Source organism: Euprymna scolopes, chromosome 40 (genome assembly GCF_053919585.1).
Source record: "Euprymna scolopes isolate OS-2025 chromosome 40, ASM5391958v1, whole genome shotgun sequence".
NCBI classification, from domain to species: Eukaryota; Metazoa; Mollusca; class Cephalopoda; order Sepiida; family Sepiolidae; genus Euprymna; species Euprymna scolopes.
Window position 1 is genome coordinate 52,218,940 of NC_136521.1, and position 20,810 is coordinate 52,239,749.

General features: G+C 35.0%; 1 protein-coding gene across 3 annotated transcripts in view; it reads left to right on the forward strand.

Annotated features, from left to right (window-relative positions):
• LOC145265570 (poly(A)-specific ribonuclease PARN-like) overlaps window positions 1-20,810 on the forward strand; it is a 160,256-nt gene that overhangs the window by 19,580 nt on the left and 119,866 nt on the right. For all 3 annotated transcript variants that reach the window (XM_080121542.1, XM_080121543.1, XM_080121544.1), the window contains exons 5-8: window positions 6,984-7,065; window positions 13,732-13,792; window positions 16,730-16,892; window positions 18,620-18,724. In XM_080121542.1, coding sequence (XP_079977668.1) covers window positions 6,984-7,065; window positions 13,732-13,792; window positions 16,730-16,892; window positions 18,620-18,724 — 411 coding nt within the window. The remainder of the gene's footprint in view (window positions 1-6,983; window positions 7,066-13,731; window positions 13,793-16,729; window positions 16,893-18,619; window positions 18,725-20,810) is intronic.

The following is a 20,810-nucleotide window of genomic DNA, read 5'->3' on the forward strand; positions in this document are numbered from 1 at the left end:
CCACGTTCCACTGTTTTATTTTGATCACTTAGCATCTGTATTTATTGACTAAAAACCAAATTGAATTCATTCATCAAATCCCTTATGCATCAAGTATGTAGACCAAAAATTAACAAGAGTTTGGTAGAAACCGTTCCTCACACATACAAGGACAAGGTCATTTTTATATATAGACTAGTGGGGGTACCCGGCATTGCCCAGGTGTGTGGAGGTGTAGTAAGCGAGGGAGGGGGTGATTAAAAGGTGTTTTTAAAAAAAGTGGTATTGTAGAGGGGTTCTCTGGTGTTGCCTGTGTTCAGTAAGGAACCCGGGTGGGGTTGGGGTTAAAAAGAAAAATAGTTGGTAGTAGCGGGAGCGGGAGGTGAAACAACAGTAAGCAGTTTGGATGGGAGAGAAAAAAGAAGTGGTAGTAGGCAGGCAAGCTCGAACCCGTAATCTAAACGAGGAAAAAAACAAAAAACGTGACGTCTTTGCCGATGTCTCCATCGTCCAACCGGAAGTTAAGAACGTTGAAATTAAGCAAAGTCGATCCAACTGATATGATGACTTGCAAAAATGGCAACGCAAAGAAACAACCCCTCTTTGTACAAAACTGCCCAGTTGAAGATGAAGTAATGAATGTTTCTGACTAATTTTTCGATATTTGTCGTTTGAAGGGTCGAGCTTTAAAACGATACCGATCTTGTGAAAATCTGTCGCCTCTGTTGAAAGTTTTTGCAGACATACAAACATACACACATTTTTGCCTGTTATATATATATACTAGCGGGGGGTACCCGGCGTTGCCTGAGTGTTTGTAGGTGTGTGTGTTTTTGGGTAAATGAAAAGAAAAATCGTTGGTTGTTTTAAAAAAAAAAAACGAAGCCTTGACGCGCAGTTGGGAAATAGTAAAGTGTGAAAAAAAAAGCGTGCAACCTGGCAGGTGCCCGTTTTTGATGAGTTGATGACGTGAAGTTTGAGTGCGAGTCTATTGACTTTAATGCACATGTGGCGATCATAAGCAATAGCTATTCAGCAGTTAACATTTTCTGTGGGACAGTTTTTAATGAGGTCAATAAACCGGTTTGTTTGTTTTTAACTAACTTTGAGGAAAACCAGCTCCCTGTTTATTAGGGGGAGTGTCTCGTCTCGAAATGAAAGCAACCGTCTGATATGACGAAGCCGACATTGACCCAAACCTTACATAGCTTTCTAGAGACCACTGGCCGTGGACCAGTAATTTGAATCAAGTTTTGCTTTTTTTTATACCGAAAAACGAATGCAACACGTGCCGATCTGAAAATGTTGAATAATTAACGTTTCAAAGTCTGGCAAATTAAAAAGAGAGGCAACCACTGTTGCTAAGTCGTAGATATTATCATTTAGACATGATATAAAAAGTTTTGAAAATGACTGACGACCTCGAGAATCCGCCGGAAAAAAGCCTTTTGAAGACACACAAAAAGCGAACATACATACACACATTTTCGCTTTTATATATATAGATACTAGTGGGCGTTGCCCGTATGTTTGAAAAAGAAAAAGTGTTAGTAGGCAGGCAGGCTCAAATCCGTGATGCGAAGGCGGAAAAGAAAGTGAAAGAGAAGCTGATATCTTACTGCTATGCTGAGACGCGACAGGAAGTGAAAAGCGTTCAAATTTATCGATGTCAATCAAAAATTTTACTGGAAGTGAATAAGTTAAGAATCACGCAGACGCAGAAATGAACGTTGGCTGAAATCCAGTTAAGCTTTCCATTGTTTCATTTATTTGTTTCCCCACAATGTTGGGGAAACCAAGCTCCCCTGAAAAAGGGGAGCTCCCAAATGAATAGCAATTGTCTGATATTGAAGGGTTTCCTCAACATTGATCAAAGCTAATTGCTTTCGAGACATTCCTGGCAGGAAAGCCAGGCGGCCTGCTTTGCTTTGATGAGTTTCGCTTTATTTATACGAAAAAGACGAACAAACACGTGAAAGGAAGGAATAGAGGGAATTTTTTAAAACTCAATCAGAATAAATGTGGAGACGACATCTGTTCGCAAATCGTACATGTTATAATCTAGGAAGTATAAGGCAGGTTCTCCAAAATAGTAACCTCGTTGAGAAGCCTTGCGAAAAAAGCCTTTCTTGAACATACAAAAACGTGCACGGCCATTTTGCCTTTTATATATGCAGATATAGAAGATATACAGTATGTAGATTACATTAAACCCGGAGTCGGACTTGTTAATCTGAGCCAGAGTCTCTCGAAATTAAAGTACTGAACTTTCTTTGTACTGTTTTCCTATTATTTGGATTCTTTGGATTATTGTTTTGAATGTTATTTTCACAATGTTTTGGTTGATGTAACCTGCGACCTTCTTCATGTGTATCTTGTTAAACTTGAATCCGTGGTATAGTGGATAAAGTACTTCGTGAAATTTGGTTGTTCAATTACTCTTCTAAAGATTAAAGGTTTAATCCTTAGTGCAAGTGACACTTAAAATACAATTGCAAATTACTTAGGACTTAGACCCCAGTCAAGGCTGTCAAAATGAAAACATGCTAAACCCATGGATTAAATAAAGGTTTCCATTCAAAATTCCTTGAAGATTCTTGAGTTCGACAAAGATAAACCTGAAGAAGGTTGGAGGTTACATTGAGTGAAACTCTGTGAAAATTACATTCAAGATGAGAACAGTAGTCTGAAGAATCCAAATAATATGAATTATCAATCCTCATCTACAAAAAAAAAAATCAGAAACATAATGCCCTTTTCATGTTTGACTTTGGCTGGATTAAAACCAATTGTTTTCATTATATGCGAACAGTTAGACATGGGTCCTAAACACTTCTGATTTCTAACAGCTTTGACGTAATGCCATCATCAGGCGGATATATGGCAAGAAATTAGAGAAAAGAATCCTGGCGCTGCTTCAGAAGTGGGAAGAGGTTTTGTAGTTGATAAATGGCGTTTTCAGATAAAAAAACCAATGGTTTCAACTGATTTTATTTTATTTTTTTTATTTATCTATTTTTTTTTTCAATTCTAATAAGTTACAATGGTAGTTTCCAAATTATGCAGTCGAAATTACCTGAATATTATTGAATTATTAAAAAAAAAACAGCTTTAATCGTGTTAGCAGGTGAAAAATTGCCGCCATCTTGTTTGCACCAAAACAGAAGATTACCTCCATTTTGAACTCTCCTGTGTCTTATGATCATTTTCATCGGATTCTATTATTTTCTTTAATAAATAATTTTCATCCTTTTCGTAATTTTTGGATATAATCATCTTAAAAATAGCAGGAATATGTAGATACCATTGTTTTCATATGAAATTCAATATTGACTTCTGAACTTTTGTCCCAATAGTGTAGAAGCACCAGAATCTTTTTTGCCATGCTCTATCAGAAGCTTGGAATAAGTGGGATTTTTTTTTTTTATTTCATATGCACTCGATGTCTCAACTTGATAACTTATATGTATACTCCAGGCATGAGGGTGTATGGAAGAGCTGTCTTGAACGTGTTTAAAGTGACTTATTGTAACGTGACTGATATTTTTTTTTTTTTTTTTTTTTTTTTGAAAGTTCTACAAATACATTCTGAGATTCTGTGTAAAAATTGCAGACTTTATTTAAGTCAAGGGGAATAAGTCAGTCATATTGAATTGATCGCACAATTCTCCCACATTAAAATCTACAATAAAACTCGACAATTTGATCAATTCTATTTTTACTTTTAATTATTTTTCTAGTGGATCATATTTTTTCTTTGAAATTTTTCAAATTTATGCTAATTTCAACATGACAGGTAAGTACATAATGATTTCACCTGAAATGCGTTAGTTTTAAAAGATCACCAATCTACACAAGCACCATATATTTTCAATAGAACTCTAGGTGCTTGTGCAGTTTCGCAAAGAATTAAAAAAACGAAGATAAAGAAAAAAATCTTTATGATGTACATGCCTTTTAAGGAATGGAGTTTTCATGAAAAAAATTTGTTTAATTTGATCAATTAGTTTTTTTTTTTTTTTTTTTTTTTTTAAATTTTTTATTTTGCTCAACACACACCTCCAAACACTCTGGCAACGCCGGGCACCCAGGTTAGTAATAACTAAGTCTAGGACAACAGCATATTCTTTTCATTGCTTTGACTCTCGAGTGTGTATCTGTAGATATCTTATATGCTTTTATAGAGTGATGTGGTTTCCGGTTGATTAACTGTCGGATATGTACTCTAGAGTCATGATAATGAAAAGAATATGCTGTTGTCAAAGCTCTAGTAATAACTAAAGTGTTTATATTAGGAAGGGAGGTAATTCATTTTTGAAAATTCGAAAATTTAGTCCAATTTCAGAAGTTTTTGAAATGGACTTGCATACACTAAATTAGTAGGATGTTTGATTTCTTTTTAACTAATAAAAAAATCCCAAATAAAAAAAAAAAACGAAAAAAAAACCCCGCAAATTATGAGTTATGTTTATTTTGTTTGTTACTTGTTTTAATAAATCCTTCTTTATTAACATGAGTTATTTCCCTTGTGTTTATATCATGTGACATTTATTTGGATACTGCCAGAGTGCCCTCCCTTTTCCCCAACATTAAAAGCCACCTTCGTGGGAGGTTTTAAAGCAACGCCATTTCTGCAAATCATCTTTTTTGATTGACTACGTTAAATTTGAACGCTTTACACTTCCGGTCGCGTCAATGGAGTAGGGGGTAAGATGTCAGGTTTTCTTTCACTTTCTTTTCTGCCTTCGCGTCACGGGTTCGAACCTGCTTACTACCACTTTTTTTTTTTTTTTTTTTTTTTTTTTGCACCTCCAAACACCTGGGCAATGCTGGGCACTCCCACTAGTATATATATATATATATATATATATATATATACACGAGGGGCATTCAAAAAGTAATGTCTCCTACTTTTTTTATTCCATCCAAATGAATCAGAGGGGTACTGGAAATTGCATTGTTATAATAACTGAACTTATGATTAATTAAAGTCTCATTGCTCTGTCGCGTTCTAGTGTAATGGTAAGACGTCAGGTTTTCTTTCACTTTCTTCTCCGCCTTCGCGTCACGGGTTCGAGCCTGCCTACCTGCCTACGACCACTTTTAAAAAAAAAAATTTTTTTGCACCTCCAAACACTTGGCCAACGGCAGGCACCCGGTCTAGTAAGTAATAAAATACAACACGTGCATAAGCCACACCACAGCAACACTCTCCCGACGACTAACCTACTATTTAGCTGACAATCGCGCCATAAAACACCCAACATTCCATGATAAAAACCTACAGTCGTCCGACATTAGAAATATCTTAACTAATAATACTAAAATTCGATACCTTAACAATTGCACATGAAGACTAAAATTACTAGAAGCTATACTAATTAAAAAAAACTACATCTCATTATTAACCGAATCTCATTTAATACCAGGACAAATATACTAAATGTATTCAGTAACTTACAATAAACTAAATAAATAAAATGTAAAATAAGAAAATCAAAATTAAGTGATTCACCCCCTAACCATCCTGTACCCAACTTTATAATAAAAAACTATCTATAAATACACCAAGCCTCAATAAAGAAAAAGAAAACGACGACAACAATCGCTCCCGACGACGGTCCGTGTATCAATAGAAAGTGCTTGAGAAGAATATGGCTGAACAACAACTTTTGGGCGCCATTATATACAATATGTCAGCTGAAATAAAAAAGACAGCTCGGCGAATTAAAAAGATATCCAACAAAATCGGAAAAAAGAACTTTGTTGTGTTCAATCAGACGTGCTTGAAGCAATAAAATGTCTATTATGTAAAATGTTATAATGAATGTTCAATTAAATATTTTGTTTTTACAGTTATTAAATTTCCAACATGAAAAAAGATATTTTCAATAGATTCTTGTGCAGAATGTCCCCTATATCAACGAGCAAAAAATAAAAATCTGATGTATGTATACACGACACAACAGAAATATCACATTCCAAAAATTATGTAAACTGATCAAGTAGTTCTATTTTTAAGAAAATAAAATTCTGTACAAGATAGAAAACCAAACTCCTATCTTTACATCATCAACGCTCTGATCCCCATCTGGCATCAATTGAAATGGATGGCTCTCGTCTAGGAGAAGCCCCGTGTTTTGACAAGCTTCTGGTTTTGTCCTTTACTCCTAATCTGAAATGGAACACGTACATCAAGTCTGTTGCCAAGATCGCTGGAAAGATGGTGGGATCCTTCTACCGCTCCAGAAGATATCTCACTACTGATGCAATTCTCTATCTATATAAAAGCCAAGTACGTCCAAGGATGGAATACTGCTGCCATATCTGGGCAGGAGCTGCTAAAAACAGCCTATCCTGCCTTGACAAAGTACAAAATAGACTTTGTGGCTTAGTGGTGGATGCCCTTTTCTCTACCCTGCAACCTCTCTCCCACAGAAGAGACGTTGCAAGCCTATCCTTGTTTTATCGTTATTCCCATGGTAGGTGCTCGTCTGAACTCCAATCTTTGGTCCCTCCTCGCCAATCTTTCACGAAAAACACCCGTCTAGGTGAATCCACTGTGAAAAATTTCCCTTACTCTTTATCTGTGCCTAAATCAAAACGTATATTCCATGAACAAAGCTTCTTTCTTAGAATTGCACGCCTGTGGAACTCTGTTCCGTCTGTCTGCTTCCCACCTGACTACAACTTGAATGTCTTCAAGCCCAACGTTAACAAATTTCTAATAAACTGCCCCCTTAAGTAAACACTTCATCAAATCTCCCCACTAATGTACTGTACTTGCAATAACCCTTATCCCTGAGTGGCTTCCAGGCCTTGATAAGTGGTGACCTCCGTGTAAAAAAAAAAAAAAAAATTGTCTTGCATCGCCATCTTGAAACCAATCCAGAAACAAGGGAAATAATTCAAAGTTGCGAGATTTTTATTGCAATGCCTACAAGTTTCCATTGATCACTTAAAAGTGATTTTCTTTATCGAAATATTTTTGTATTTGTTTTAAGATTCGAGGCTCATCCTTTCAACTTCTACATTTTTCCGAAACCATTTTGTAAAGATTCACCAGATCACAGATTTCTATGTCAGGTCAGTATTTCTTGATTTCTGTATTGATTTCTTTTTATGCTTCTTGGTGCTGGTTCAGAATAAGAACGCATATAGAAAATAAAAAAGAAAGCAATGTTATCTACTTCATTGTCAAGTAGAAATTAGTAACATATCTAAAAATTATGAAAAATGATATAAAGTAGAAAATTAATAAAATTTGCTTGACAGAGTACAAAATAAATGGAGTACTGCTGCCACATCTGGGCAGGAGCTGCTAAAAACACCCTATCCTGACTTGACAGAGTACAAAATAGACTTCGTGGCTTAGTGGGGGATGCCCTTTTCTCTTCTCTGCAACCTCTCTCCCACAGAAGAGATGTTGCGAGCCTGTCTTTGTTTTATCATTACTACCATAACCAGTGCTGGTCTGAGCTCCAATCTCTGGTCCCCCCTCGCCAATCTTTCATGAAAAACACCCGTCTAGCTGAAACCACTGTCAATAATTTTCCCCATTCTTTATCTGTGCCTAAATCAAAACATAGATTCCATGAACAAAGTTTCTTTCTTAGAAGTACATGCCTGTGGAACTCTCTTCCGTCTGCCTGTTTCCCACCTGACTACAACTTGGATGTCTTCAAGTCCAGCGTAAACAAATTCCTGATAAACCGCCCCCTTAAGTAAGACACTTTATCAAATCTCCATTACTAACGATTACTATAATATTATCCCATTGATTACTGTACACGCAATAACCCTTATCCCCGAGTGGCTTCTGGGCCTTGATAAAAATCGTTCTCACAGCAGGGGTGGTAACTGCAGTAATGGTAGATTGTTGAATTGTGAAAGAAAATGTTTTTATATAGTGTAGTAATATTTAACTAATTTTGACATTACATTGAAGTAGATAACATTACTTTTAGTTGAAATTGAATTTTTTGATTTTTGTTATTATTCGAGGAAGCACCTTTTATTTATTTATGTATCGATTTGTGGTTAACCTAAGTTAATTTAATACATTTTTTTTTTTTGAGAGAACTATTCTCAATAACTACAGTAAATCCAATTTTCATTGAATTATACAAACTATTTTTTTTTTTTTTTTTTTTTTTTTTTTGTAGGAAAGTAATATTTCAAGTTGTAATGTTGTAGTGAACGCAAATAAGTTAAGATTTTCAACATTTGTCATTTTTTAGAAAAAGAGTTTATAAATGGCTGCCATGTTGAATGAAGCAAAGCCAAATTTAAGCTGTAAATCACCAAGAGCAGATAACTCTGTTAAACAAAAAAATTATTAGGTCTTCATATACCCCTTTGATTTGAAAGCTAAGAAGGGTGGAAAATCTATTATATAAAGGGCAGGTGCCTGTTTTTTTATTTTTTATTTTACTTCAATCAAAGTTCTCGGAAATCAAACGATGTGGCGAATTGAAGTTGGGTAAACTATGATTAGACTTGAACGTTTTTGCATGCTGTTGTAAAAACGGGCATCAAATCTATCTATCCACTCTCTCTCTCTCTCTCTCTCTCACATTTAAAATTTCTGTTTTTTCTTTTGGAATAAACCTTTTGGTGCTTCTTTACTATCGGTCAGAATTGAAAATCGCATTTCAAGTAAAAACTCTTATATACTTATGCATCACGCAAAAATAAATATTCTCAAAAATAAAAATGATCGGATAGAAATTTGCCTAGAACTTTTCATTAAAAATAAAAATCGGTCTTCTATTTTATTTCGACCAGTTATTGATAAGAGCTGAAGTACTGGTTGCCAAAATGTTAGACAGAATTACCCCCCCTCCTTTTTTTTTCCCAGAGTAATCTTCAATCGTGTTATGAGAGGGCATTTTCCGTATAAAAAGTCTTGACCTTCCAGTATTGCTGCCACATCTGGGCTGGTGCATCTGCTACTAGTCTCTCGCTCCTTGACAAGGTTCAAAAGAGAGTCGCAAACCTGATAGGCCCTGAACTGGCATCTAAGCTTCAGCCTCTGTCCCATCAACGAAATGTTGCATCCCTCTGCCTTTTCTACAAGTATTTTAGTGGTGAATGCTCTGACGAACTGCAATCACTTGTGCCCCCACGACGTGAGCACCCTTGACAAACCCGACAGGCTGCTAAATCCCACCCCCACACTGTAGAGATCCCTAGATGTAAAAGATCTTTTTACTCCAATAGTTTCTTCCCCAGAACCGCTAGACTCTGGAATTCCATTCCAGGTCCCTGCTTCCTCAACAGTACTGACGTGCAGAAGTTCAAGTGTAACGTGAACCGACATCTTGCTGCCCAAATCCCTACATAGTACCCCAGTAGTTGTTGCCCCTGACAGTAGCCCCCTACACCAAAGTGGCAATTTGCCTTGTTTGGGGTGAAAATGTAATAAAAAAAAAGAAAAAAAAAGAAAAAAAGTTTCCTTATAAAAATAAATAGAACATTAAAATGTTCTATATAGAATGTTTTCGAAATAAACTGGAGTAATTCATGCAGAAACCATATGACGCTGCACTAGCAGCTACATTACTTGTCAAATTTTTGCTCAACACACACCTCCCAAACACCCGGGCAACGCCGGGCACCCAGGGTAGTATTCTTATAAAATTTACCCATACATAAAACATTTGATTTGAAGTTGGTCATTATTATCTCCCTTTGACTATCAACGCTTTAGACCTTATAAGCACTTTCAAAGCTAATAGCAGTAGTACCACAAAAGTGTATTTACTTGTAAATATTTGTTTTGTTTTATGTTAAAATAAATATCTTTTATTTTAACTTAAGTTTTTTTAAAAATTTTTCTTTTAATTGGTTGTGTATTCATATTCCTAGACAGACACGTAACAAATTTGGGAACTGCCGACCCCAAATAAATGAAAATAATATATAATTGTCTCAATCACAAAGGATTTCAATTTGAATAACTGTTATGGCTCTGATTTAGCCACAATAAAAAAAAAAAACAGAACGGTGTAAGACAAACGAAAGTTTACAGAATGAAAAGAGTGTTTGTGTTCCACAGAGCATACAAGCTTAACTCCGAAACTAGAATCCTTTCTCGGATTGTTAAGAGTTCTGGTATATATGGATGGTGGTTGATCCTATTCAGAGGGTGGTTCCCCCACAACAATAACCTACACGTTTGTACTAAATTTCGTCCACTGACGGTATATATAAAAAAAAAGTAATTATACATAAAAAAAATACTTATACATAAAAATAGTATTTTGTTTGTTGATCCTATTCAGAGGGTGGTTCCCCCACAACAATAACCTACACGTTTGTACTAAATTTCGTCCACTGACGGTATATATAAAAAAAAAGTAATTATACATAAAAAAAATACTTATACATAAAAATAGTATTTTGTTAATTTTGTTATTTTATGAAATTTTTCAATTTCACCCCAAACAAGGCACATTGCCACTTTGCTGTAGGGAGCTATTATCAGGGACAGAAGCTACAGGGGTACTATGTGGGGAGTTGTGCAGCAAGATGTTGGTTCACGTTACACTTGAACTTCTGCATGTCAGTACATGTTGGGGAAGCAGGAACTCTGAAGGGAATTCCAAAGTCCAGCGGTTCTGGGGAAGAAACTACTGGTATAGAAGGTTATCTTACATCTAGGTATCTCAACTGTGAAGGGGTGGGATTTTGCTGCTTGTTGCGTTTGTCAGGGGTAATTATGTCAAGGGGGCACAAGTGCTTGCAGTTCGTCAGAGCATTCACTATTTGAAATACTTGTAGAACAGGCAGAGGGATGCTACATTATGTCGATGGGACAGAGGCTGAAGCTTAGATGACAGTTCAGGACCTATTATGTAATACAATAAAAGTACAGTTTACAATGAAATTGATTTTTTACTTGTAATTATTCATTTTGTAATTTAATCAATTGATCAATTGATTTTTTTTTTTTTTTTACTAATTTTTAGCGTGCGGAGACCCATTTCTGCACAAGTATATCAAAATGCTTTTACTTTAAATGATTTTCACTTGCGATAAAAACTATATGCGCACCAACCTTTTTATAACCAATAAATGTTGGCATGGTTTTTTTTTCAACCGACAATTGTGGCCACAAGCCTATTAACTTACATGCATGAAGAACTTTATACTCCCATTGGTAAAGGAATACGTAAGACCATATATCATTGGTACTCCCATCGTATAGTTCTTACATACTCCCATTGGTAAAGGAATACGTAAGACCATATATCATTGGTACTCCCATCGTATAGTTCTTACATACTCCCATTGGTTAGGGAATACATAAGACCATATATCATTGGTACTCCCATTGTATAGTTCTTACATACTCCCATTGGTTAGGGAATACGTAAGACCATATATCATTGGTACTCCCATCGTATAGTTCTTACATACTCCCACTGGTAAAGGAATACATAAGACCATATATCATTGGTACTCCCATTGTATAGTTCTTACATACTCCCATTGATAAAGGAATACATAAAACCATATATCATTGGTACTCCCATCGTATAGTTCTTACATACTCCCATTGGTAAAGGAATACATAGGACCATATATCATTGGTACGCCCATTGTATAGTTCTTACATACTCCTATTGGTAAAGGAATACGTAAGACCATATATCATTGGTACTCCCATCGTATAGTTCTTACATACTCCCATTGGTAAAGGAATACGTAAGACCATATATCATTGGTACTCCCATCGTATAGTTCTTACATACTCCCATTGGTAAGGGAATACGTAAGACCATATATCTTTGGTACTCCCATCGTATAGTTCTTACATACTCCCATTGGTAAGGGAATACGTAAGATCATATATCATTGGTACTCCCATCGTATAGTTCTTACATACTCCCATTGGTAAAGGAATACATAAGACCATATATCATTGGTACTCCCATTGTATAGTTCTTACATACTCCCATTGGTAAAGGAATACGTAAGACCATATATCATTGATACTCCCATTGTATAGTTCTTACATACTCCCATTGGTAAAAGAATACGTAAGACCATATATCTTTGGTACTCCCATCGTATAGTTCTTACATACTCCCATTGGTAAAGGAATACGTAAGACCATATATCATCGTACTCCCATTGGTAAAGGAATACGTAAGACCATATATCATTGGTACTCCCATCGTATAGTTCTTACATACTCCCATTTGTTAGGGAATACATAAGACCATATATCATTGGTACTCCCATCGTATAGTTCTTACATACTCCCATTGGTAAAGGAATACATAAGACCATATATCATTGGTACTCCCATCGTATAGTTCTTACATACTCCCATTGGTAAAGGAATACATAAGACCATATATCATTGGTACTCCCATCGTATAGTTCTTACATACTCCCATTGGTAAAGGAATACATAAGACCATATATCATTGGTACTCCCATCATATAGTTCTTACATACTCCCATTGGTAAGGGAATACGTAAGACCATATATCATCGTACTCCCATCGTATAGTTCTTACATACTCCCATTGGTAAAGGAATACATAAGACCATATATCATCGTACTCCCATCGTATAGTTCTTACATACTCCCATTGGTAAAGGAATACGTAAGACCATATATCATTGGTACTCCCATCGTATAGTTCTTACATACTCCCATTGGTAAGGGAATACGTAAGACCATATATCATTGGTACTCCCATCGTATAGTTCTTGCATACTCCCATTGGTAAGGCAATACGTAAGACCATATATCATTGGTACTCCCATCGTATAGTTCTTACTCTCCCATTGCTAAGGGTGTATGTAAGAACAGGCAAAAAGCACTTCTCTTTGTTCATACTATCAAAAATGAACTTGCTGGATTTTTTTCTGGTACTTGTGTATTGAACGACCTATTTTTTGTGGATGTTGCACTGGCAGCTTACATAAACTGCCGGAATATGCCAAGTGTTGATCAAATTTTAAAACTTTAGAAAAAGAAAACGTCCTGATAGAGAACATTTATCATATAGTAATTTCAATGGAGAAAAATGGGAATGCAATTAAATAATGAAAACAAGAAATAAATAAAAACTTAACCTACGGTAAGATTGCTGAATAAATTATTTTTGTAAAATGATGTGTAGCAACAAAAAATCTATTTTTTTTATGAAATGTTAGTTTTTTTTTTTTTTTTTTTTTTTTTGAAATGGTTATGAAACATTTTTATGAAAAATGCTTTATTTTTTATTTATTTATTTTTTAAAGGAAATTTTTTTTCCAATCGGTCAGGGTGTGTTCCGGATCGATGACACACTCTTGATTTAAATTTCAAACAGTTGTAATATCGCAGGACCACCAGTATTTCTGATTATTTTCCATTCCAGATAAAATGAAAGAACCTTGTTTTTTGGTAACTGTTGCATAATCTCCACACATGCTAAATTTATTGTGATGACTTTATTAAATTATTTTTGTATTTTTATGATATAACCATTTGCACAATTAAAACTAATATTTTCTTCCAATTTATTAAGTGCTGTCGACTACATTGGCTGAACATTTCCTAATATTCCTGCAACAGTTTGCATAAGTTGTCAGAATATACTGATGCACTCCCCCCCCCTCTCCAAAACAAACTGGTTATTCTCCGCATAAATACCTTTATTCTCCGCATAAATACCTTTATTCTCCGCATAAATACCTTTTATTCTGTTTGATTTGAAAATGTATTTTCTTTTTATTTTCTTTCAGTCATCCAGTATTGACTTCTTGGCTTCTCAAGGTTTTGACTTTAACAAAGTTTTTAGAGAAGGTTTGTTTATTTTAAAAAATTTGGGTGCCAGTTCACAGTTCGACCTAAATTAAAACTAAAAATACAAAATTTCTATGACGTATGTACCCGTCAAGGAACGAAGGTGTAATATTCCAAAAAAATCATGTAAATTGATACAGTAGTTTATTTTGATAAAAATCATTTTGGAATGATTTTAAGTGATTAATGTGAAATCATTAGTATTGCAAGGCTGATTCTGCAAGTTTGAATTATTGTAGACTTATGCCCTTTTTTTTTTTTTCAAAATGGCAACGTGAGTTAGTTTCTTTTTGCTTACTCATAAAATTTAACTTTCTGAAGATTTTTCTGTATTTCTTGTTTTATTTAGGTTGAACTGTGGACTTGCACCTCATTGTTTTTATATAACACTAGAATTAAGTGCCTATGGCCCAAATTCCAGTTTCTATTAAATTGTTTTTTAATGTCAATACATAGTTAAAGCAAAACAAATAGTTTTGAACTATTAAAATTGTCCAACACTAGTGATAATATTTATTCATTTTTTATGATTGCTTATGTTTGAATTCATGTTTTGAAATGACGTGAATCATAAATCTGACATCACACCCAAACTGTAATTATTTAATCTAAAGGTAATGTTTTAAGCTCTATTTATAAGGAAGTCCAAATGAGTCAGTTGGTAGAAGTTGACTGAAGTTTTCAAAGTTTTGTATTTCATTAAATAGATGTGCACAGTAAAATAATTTTTTTTTTGCAAAAATTCTCGATTTATCAGAGAGGGATCTGTTTTCTGTGATGTCCGTGCGTCCGTTATTCCGGACAATTGCCAGATAACCGTCCATTAGTTTTTTCCTGAAATTTTGCTACAAATTGTATTTCATTAAATAGATGTGCACAGTAAAAAATTTTTTTTTTGCAAAAATTCCCGTTGCATCCCCAGGGGTTCAAAAGAGGTAAAAAATGTCCCAAAATGGCCAAAAATAACAGTTGCCCCATAACTTTTGATCCATCGATTAGATTTTTCTGAAACTTGACCAAAATGTGGAGCCCATTATTCTTAATATAAATCCAGCATGGGTGACCCTGGCAAAATTTTGGTTCGCGTCCCCGAGGACTTTTAGTACTAAAAATGCCCTTTTGTAGCTCTCATATTTCTCAACAAAAACTTGATATGTCTGACTATATAGTAGTTTTTCACGGTAGTAAACTCAAATATACATGTATTAAGGCCTGAAACTGCACCGTTATCCATTTACACTGGGATTCTGTCCCCAGGGGCTCCAGAGGTAAAAATGCCCCAAAATGGCCAAAAATGACACTTTTTGCCCCATAGCGTTTGATCCATCCATTTTCCTGAAACTTGGCCAAAATGTGGAGGCCATTGTTCTTAATATAAATTCAGTATGGATGACTCTAGCAAAATTCTGGTTCACATCCCTCTGGGACTTTTAGGGCTAAAAAAAACATGCCTTTTTGGAGCTCTTTTTTTCATATTATTCAAAAACTTGATACATATGTCTATATAGTGGTTTCGCATGGTGCTGAATTAAAATATACATGTCTTAAGGCATGAAACTGCACCGTTTATTCATTTTCAGTGGGATTCAGTATTCCCAGGAGTTTAAAAGGGGTCACAAATGCCTAAAAATTGCAAAACCTGATACTTTTTACCCCATAACTTTTGCCCTATCGATTAGATTTTTCTGAAACTTGACGAAAACGAGAAGACAATGTTTGCCCTTCACACTTCTTGTATTCGTTATTTCTTCACTATTTTTGTCTCACATGCAGCACAAGAGGGACACGTATGGGCGGCTTGTTTATTATTAATGCAATATTCTTAATTTCTAAAATTAAGATCTTTGATGGTTTAAAAAAATTTTGAACAACTGACAAAATCTCAATTTAGATAAGATTATTTTAAATCTAAAAAAAAATGTCAGTAAAGATGATGATGATGATTTGAATAAGAGGTTAATGTATGTATGTTTTGGATTCTTTGGACTATTGTTCTCAACCTAAGGGTTCTTTTCATAACGTTTCGGTTGATGTAACCTGCGACCTTCTTCAGGCATATCTTGTAAAACTTGGGAATCTGCACAGAATTTCTTACACTCTCCTTTATTTAATCCATGGAGGCAGCATGCTCTTGTTCCGGTAGAACAATGGCGAGGAAGTTGTTCACCAAGGTACACAAAGGAAACTAAAATAGGATTGTTAATCAGGGTGTGGTGGATATAAAAAAAAAAAAATGGACATTGCTCAGTATATTTTAGAACTCATTTTAGGATAAGTTTATGACAAGTAGGGACAGTTTGCAGGCAGTCTTGGGTTTGCGATGGATGACAAAAGTTGAGTTTGACAGTTGAAGGCAAGTTGTCACTTTGACTAGATCAAGAGTTGATGTCAACTGACGAAGTTGGTCTTGACAGGACATAGATGTGAACCTTAGTGTGTAGAGAGTTGATAGTGAGTCTCTCACACATGCATCCACCCACCAATTGATATTTGCAGAGGGTATTTATTTGCTCCCCCACCGAGCAAATTAGGCACAAGGCCAATTTTTAATGTGAGGAGTGAAGGGAGGGGGAAGGGAAAAAGGGGACCAGCTCCCGAGAGGTGGGAAATAGGAGCTGGTTAAAGGTCAGGTATGTGGGGTTGCCCCACATCTGGTCTTTGCTTGCAGTATCTGCCAGAACAGATACACTTTGATCTTGTCGCCTGGGCCCCGGAGGGCTATTTGTGTTGTATTTTGTTTCATTTTATTTTATTTTTATTTTGTTTATACTTGTGAACCTCTGTGTGCCGCCTCTCGGCAGCTGCCAATGTGAGGGATGACAAGATGGCCAGAAGGAGAAGACCACAGAATGTGAAGCCCCGTGTTTGCTGTTGAGCGGGGTAGCACATGGTTTCACATACTGTATGAATTTGTATTTCTTTTGTCTTTTTGTCCAGGTATCCCTTACTTGACTCCTGATGATGAACATGCATTACGAGAAAGTGTTGAACAGAGACACCAGCAAAATAGCCAGTTTGCTGCTTCGGCATATTTCAGTCCAATGGAGAACAAAGATATTGCCATACCTGAAGAACAGAAAGACTTTGTCGATAAAGTTTGGTAAATAACAGCTTATTATTTTTCATATCGTATTCCTTTCAATGAATTTCCAGAGACGTGTAACATTGTAAAAAAAACAAAACAAAAAAAAAAGACGGCTTAAGTTGCCCTCCTTATTAGGAATTCCTCTGTTTTATGATGCGGCAAAGTATGCAGCTGTTTTTTAATCTTCAAGCAGATCCACAGGATTTCTCTAGTTTCTTCCTGTTGCAATCAAATCTCGATTGTTTGTGTCCTGCTCGCTTTCGGTCTTCTCCCCTTTTTCCCATCAGAGGTCAATTGGGACAAATCTTAGCGTATTAGCCAGCATAGATCCTAAGATTGTCCCCAGTTGCCCTCCGCTATTGACCAAAAAAGGTGTGTGCTGCACAGTGAAAAATTGTTTGCCGCAGTACATAAAATTTATTTCAACAAAAAATTGTTTTCCACAGTACATAAGATTTATTTCAACAAAAAATTGTTTTCCGCAGTACATAAGATTTATTTCAACAAAAAATTTTGTTTTCCACAGTACATAAGATTTATTTCAACAAAAAATTGTTTTCCACAGTACATAAAATTTATTTCAACAAAAAATTGTTTTCCGCAGTACATAAGATTTATTTCAACAAAAAATTGTTTTCCGCAGTACATAAGATTTATTTCAACAAAAAATTGTTTTCCGCAGTACATAAGATTTATTTCAACAAAAAATTGACAAACTTAACATTTCTTTTATCATTTAAAGAAAAAAAAAACTTTAAAAAATTAAAATTGCAAAAAGGTTTTTTTGTATTAGGCATTGCTGGGTGAAAGGGTGGAGGTAGACATCACAATTTATTACACTTTGTTTCTTGTATGACAATTTTATTAGCCTTACATTAGACACTTCCACCAAAATACCACATTCATGCCATGGCTTAATCCTACTTGAGAAATTTCCAAATGTTTTTAATTTTATCTACAAAATTTTTTTTGCATGCATGTACAATAGAACCCCAGGGTATGGTGACCCTAGGATTCGATGTGGAATACAATGTTTTTTTTTGGCCCCTGGTTACTGTATTTGCCCTGCCTTAGTGTTATTTATAATGTTATTTGATTATATATTGTATTTTGTTACTAATTTTTAATGCCGTATGCTAAGGTTATATATATAAAACTCAAATGACCTTGTAACAATGTATGTAACCCACTTTCCGGTTTATGACATCCAGTTGTGCATGCGCGCATGACCTGTGCACTGCAATATTAACGTTATTTTGAAATTATTATTTAACATGGGAAGAGTGGGGTTTAAAATAACTTAAACGTAATACAGAACTGAACGATGTGAAAAAAAAAAAAAAAAAATAAAGCAGATATATCAAAATTTCAATTTAACTATAATAAGTATTATGGTATCTGTTCAGTGCACATTTACCTATAAGTATGGCCAACCACTTATAATTCAGTAACTGTAAATTTTTTTTTTTTCAAAAATAATCAATTATAATAAACAGAACGACTCATAGAAATCTATTTATATTCTTTTTTCATTTTAATATACTTTCCTAGAAATGTTTCTGTTATGTCAAAAAAAACCCCTATTTTCTTTACATCACAAGTGTCATGCTCATACATTAATTCCATAGCTAATATAACATACTGACCCAACGGGTCACGGGTAGTCTAGTGTGTGTATATATATATATATATACTTGGGTAATTTGTATAACAATTTTTATAACATGTGTTATGTTCTTTAGTCAGATGGTGACAGACTTTAAAGAAAATGAAGAAGCTTCAGTGTTGAACTTACCTCCTTGTAATGGGTTTCAGCGCAAATTGTTATACCAGACCATCAGAAATAAGTAAGTATAGAAAACTATGTACAAATCGTTTTTTAATTTTGTCTTAACAAAAAAAAAAAAATTTAATTCCTAATAATTCTTAATACAGTACAATCAGGTATTATAATATTGTTAGAATATGTTATTTTATTTTGCAGCTATTAAGTATATCTCAAACATATTCAGCACTGGAAGAAATAATAGATGAAGCTAAATTCAAGTGCAATGAACACGTTTATTCAGTTATTTCCATGGCAAGTGCTTGCTCGAGCTCCAATCTCTGGTCCCCCCTCGCTAATCTTTCATGAAAAACACCCGTCTGGCTGAAACCACTGTCAGTAATTTTCTCCAATCTTTATCTGTGCGTAAATCCAAACGTAGATTCCATGAACAAAGCTTCTTTCTTAGAAGTGCACGCCTGTGGAACTCTCTTCCGTTTGCTTGTTTCCAACCTGACTACAACTTGGATGTCTTCAAGTCCAACATAAACAAGTTCCTGATGCACCGCCCCTTAAGTAAGAAACTATATCAGATCTCCATTACTAACGATTACTACGATATTGTCCCATTGATTACTTTATATGCAATAACCCTTATCCGCGAGTGGCTTCCAGGCCTTGATAAATGGTGACCTCCATGTAAAAAAAAGAAAGAAAAGTTAGCGTTTTTGAAAAAAAAAAAAAAAAAAAAATCTATGGAAAATTCTCCAGACAAAGTGTGAAGCCATTTAATGTAAGGAGCTAACAAGAATGAAAGCTGATCCTCACAAAGACAGAAGATGCAGATTGATTTTAGTTTTGAAAAGATTAATGGGTACTTGTACAGTTTAGTCAAGACATTAAAAAATGAAAATATCGAAAAAAGTTTAAATTGTATGTATCCGTTATGAAACGAAGTTCTCTGGAAAAAAATTTCACTTAATTTCATCAAGTAGTATTTTTTTTTTTTTTTTTTTTTTTTTTAGCAAAAAAAACAATTTATGATACCGAGCAAAATGTTCGATGTTTAGGAAGAAAAGCTAGTATTAGAGATGGGAAGGGTGTCAGTGCTTTAACTGGAGTTATCTCCCTTTGTCATTTCTAAAATTCAAACGAAATGTTTTTTTAACTCCAAGATGGCTGCCTTCAACGCGCTTTCATAAAAATGTGTTTTTCCGCTGTAAAAAAAGAAAAAAAAAACAAACTATTTGATGAAATTAAGTAAAAATTTTTTTCGGAGAACTTCGTTCTATAACGGATACATACAATTTAAACTTTTTTCAATATTTTCATTTTTTAATGTCTTGTCTAAACTGTACAAGTACCGATTAATGTTATAGGTAGGTGGAAAATAGTCGGCAGGAAGGGAGTTCCAAAAGCCTGCAGTTGAAAGTTTGTTTTTTTGTATTCAATTTTCACCCCAAACAAGCACAGTGCTACAGTAGGGAGCTACTATCGGGGACATAAGTTGCAGGGATATTATGAAGGGAGATGAGCAGCAAGATGTCTGTTCACATTACACTTGAACTTCTGCATGTCAGTACAGTTGGGAAAACAGAATCCCAGAAGGGAGTTCCAAAGTTTAGCAGTTCTGGGGAAGAAACTATTGGAGTAGAGCCCTTCTAACACCTAGGGATCTCTACTGTGAAGGGGTGGGATTTAGCTGCTTGTTGGGTTTGTTAGGAGGTATTTACGTCGAAGGGGTACAAATGCTTATAGTTCGTCAGAGCATTCACCATTAAAATACTTGTAGAACAGGCAGAGGGATGCAACCTCTCTTCGATGGGACAGAAGCTGAAGTTTAGATGAGAGTTCAGGACCTATCAGGTTGGCGACTCTTTTGAACCCTGTCCAGGAGAGAAAGACTAGTTGCATTACAATTTTGCATCAAAGCATCGGATTGATGGAGACCACTAGACCGTTGGGTCAAACAAACTGAAGCAAAAGAAGCAGGGAGTAGATGAGATAATTCTGAAGAACGCATGGCATAATTGCATTTATAGACAAGACTGTTGATTAGCAGCATCCAGATGAGATGCAAAGAAGTTAGGGGTGGGGTCAATTAAATTACAGATATGTTTCTGCACTTTATCAAATGGGACAGATTCGTCAGCATAAATACAACAACA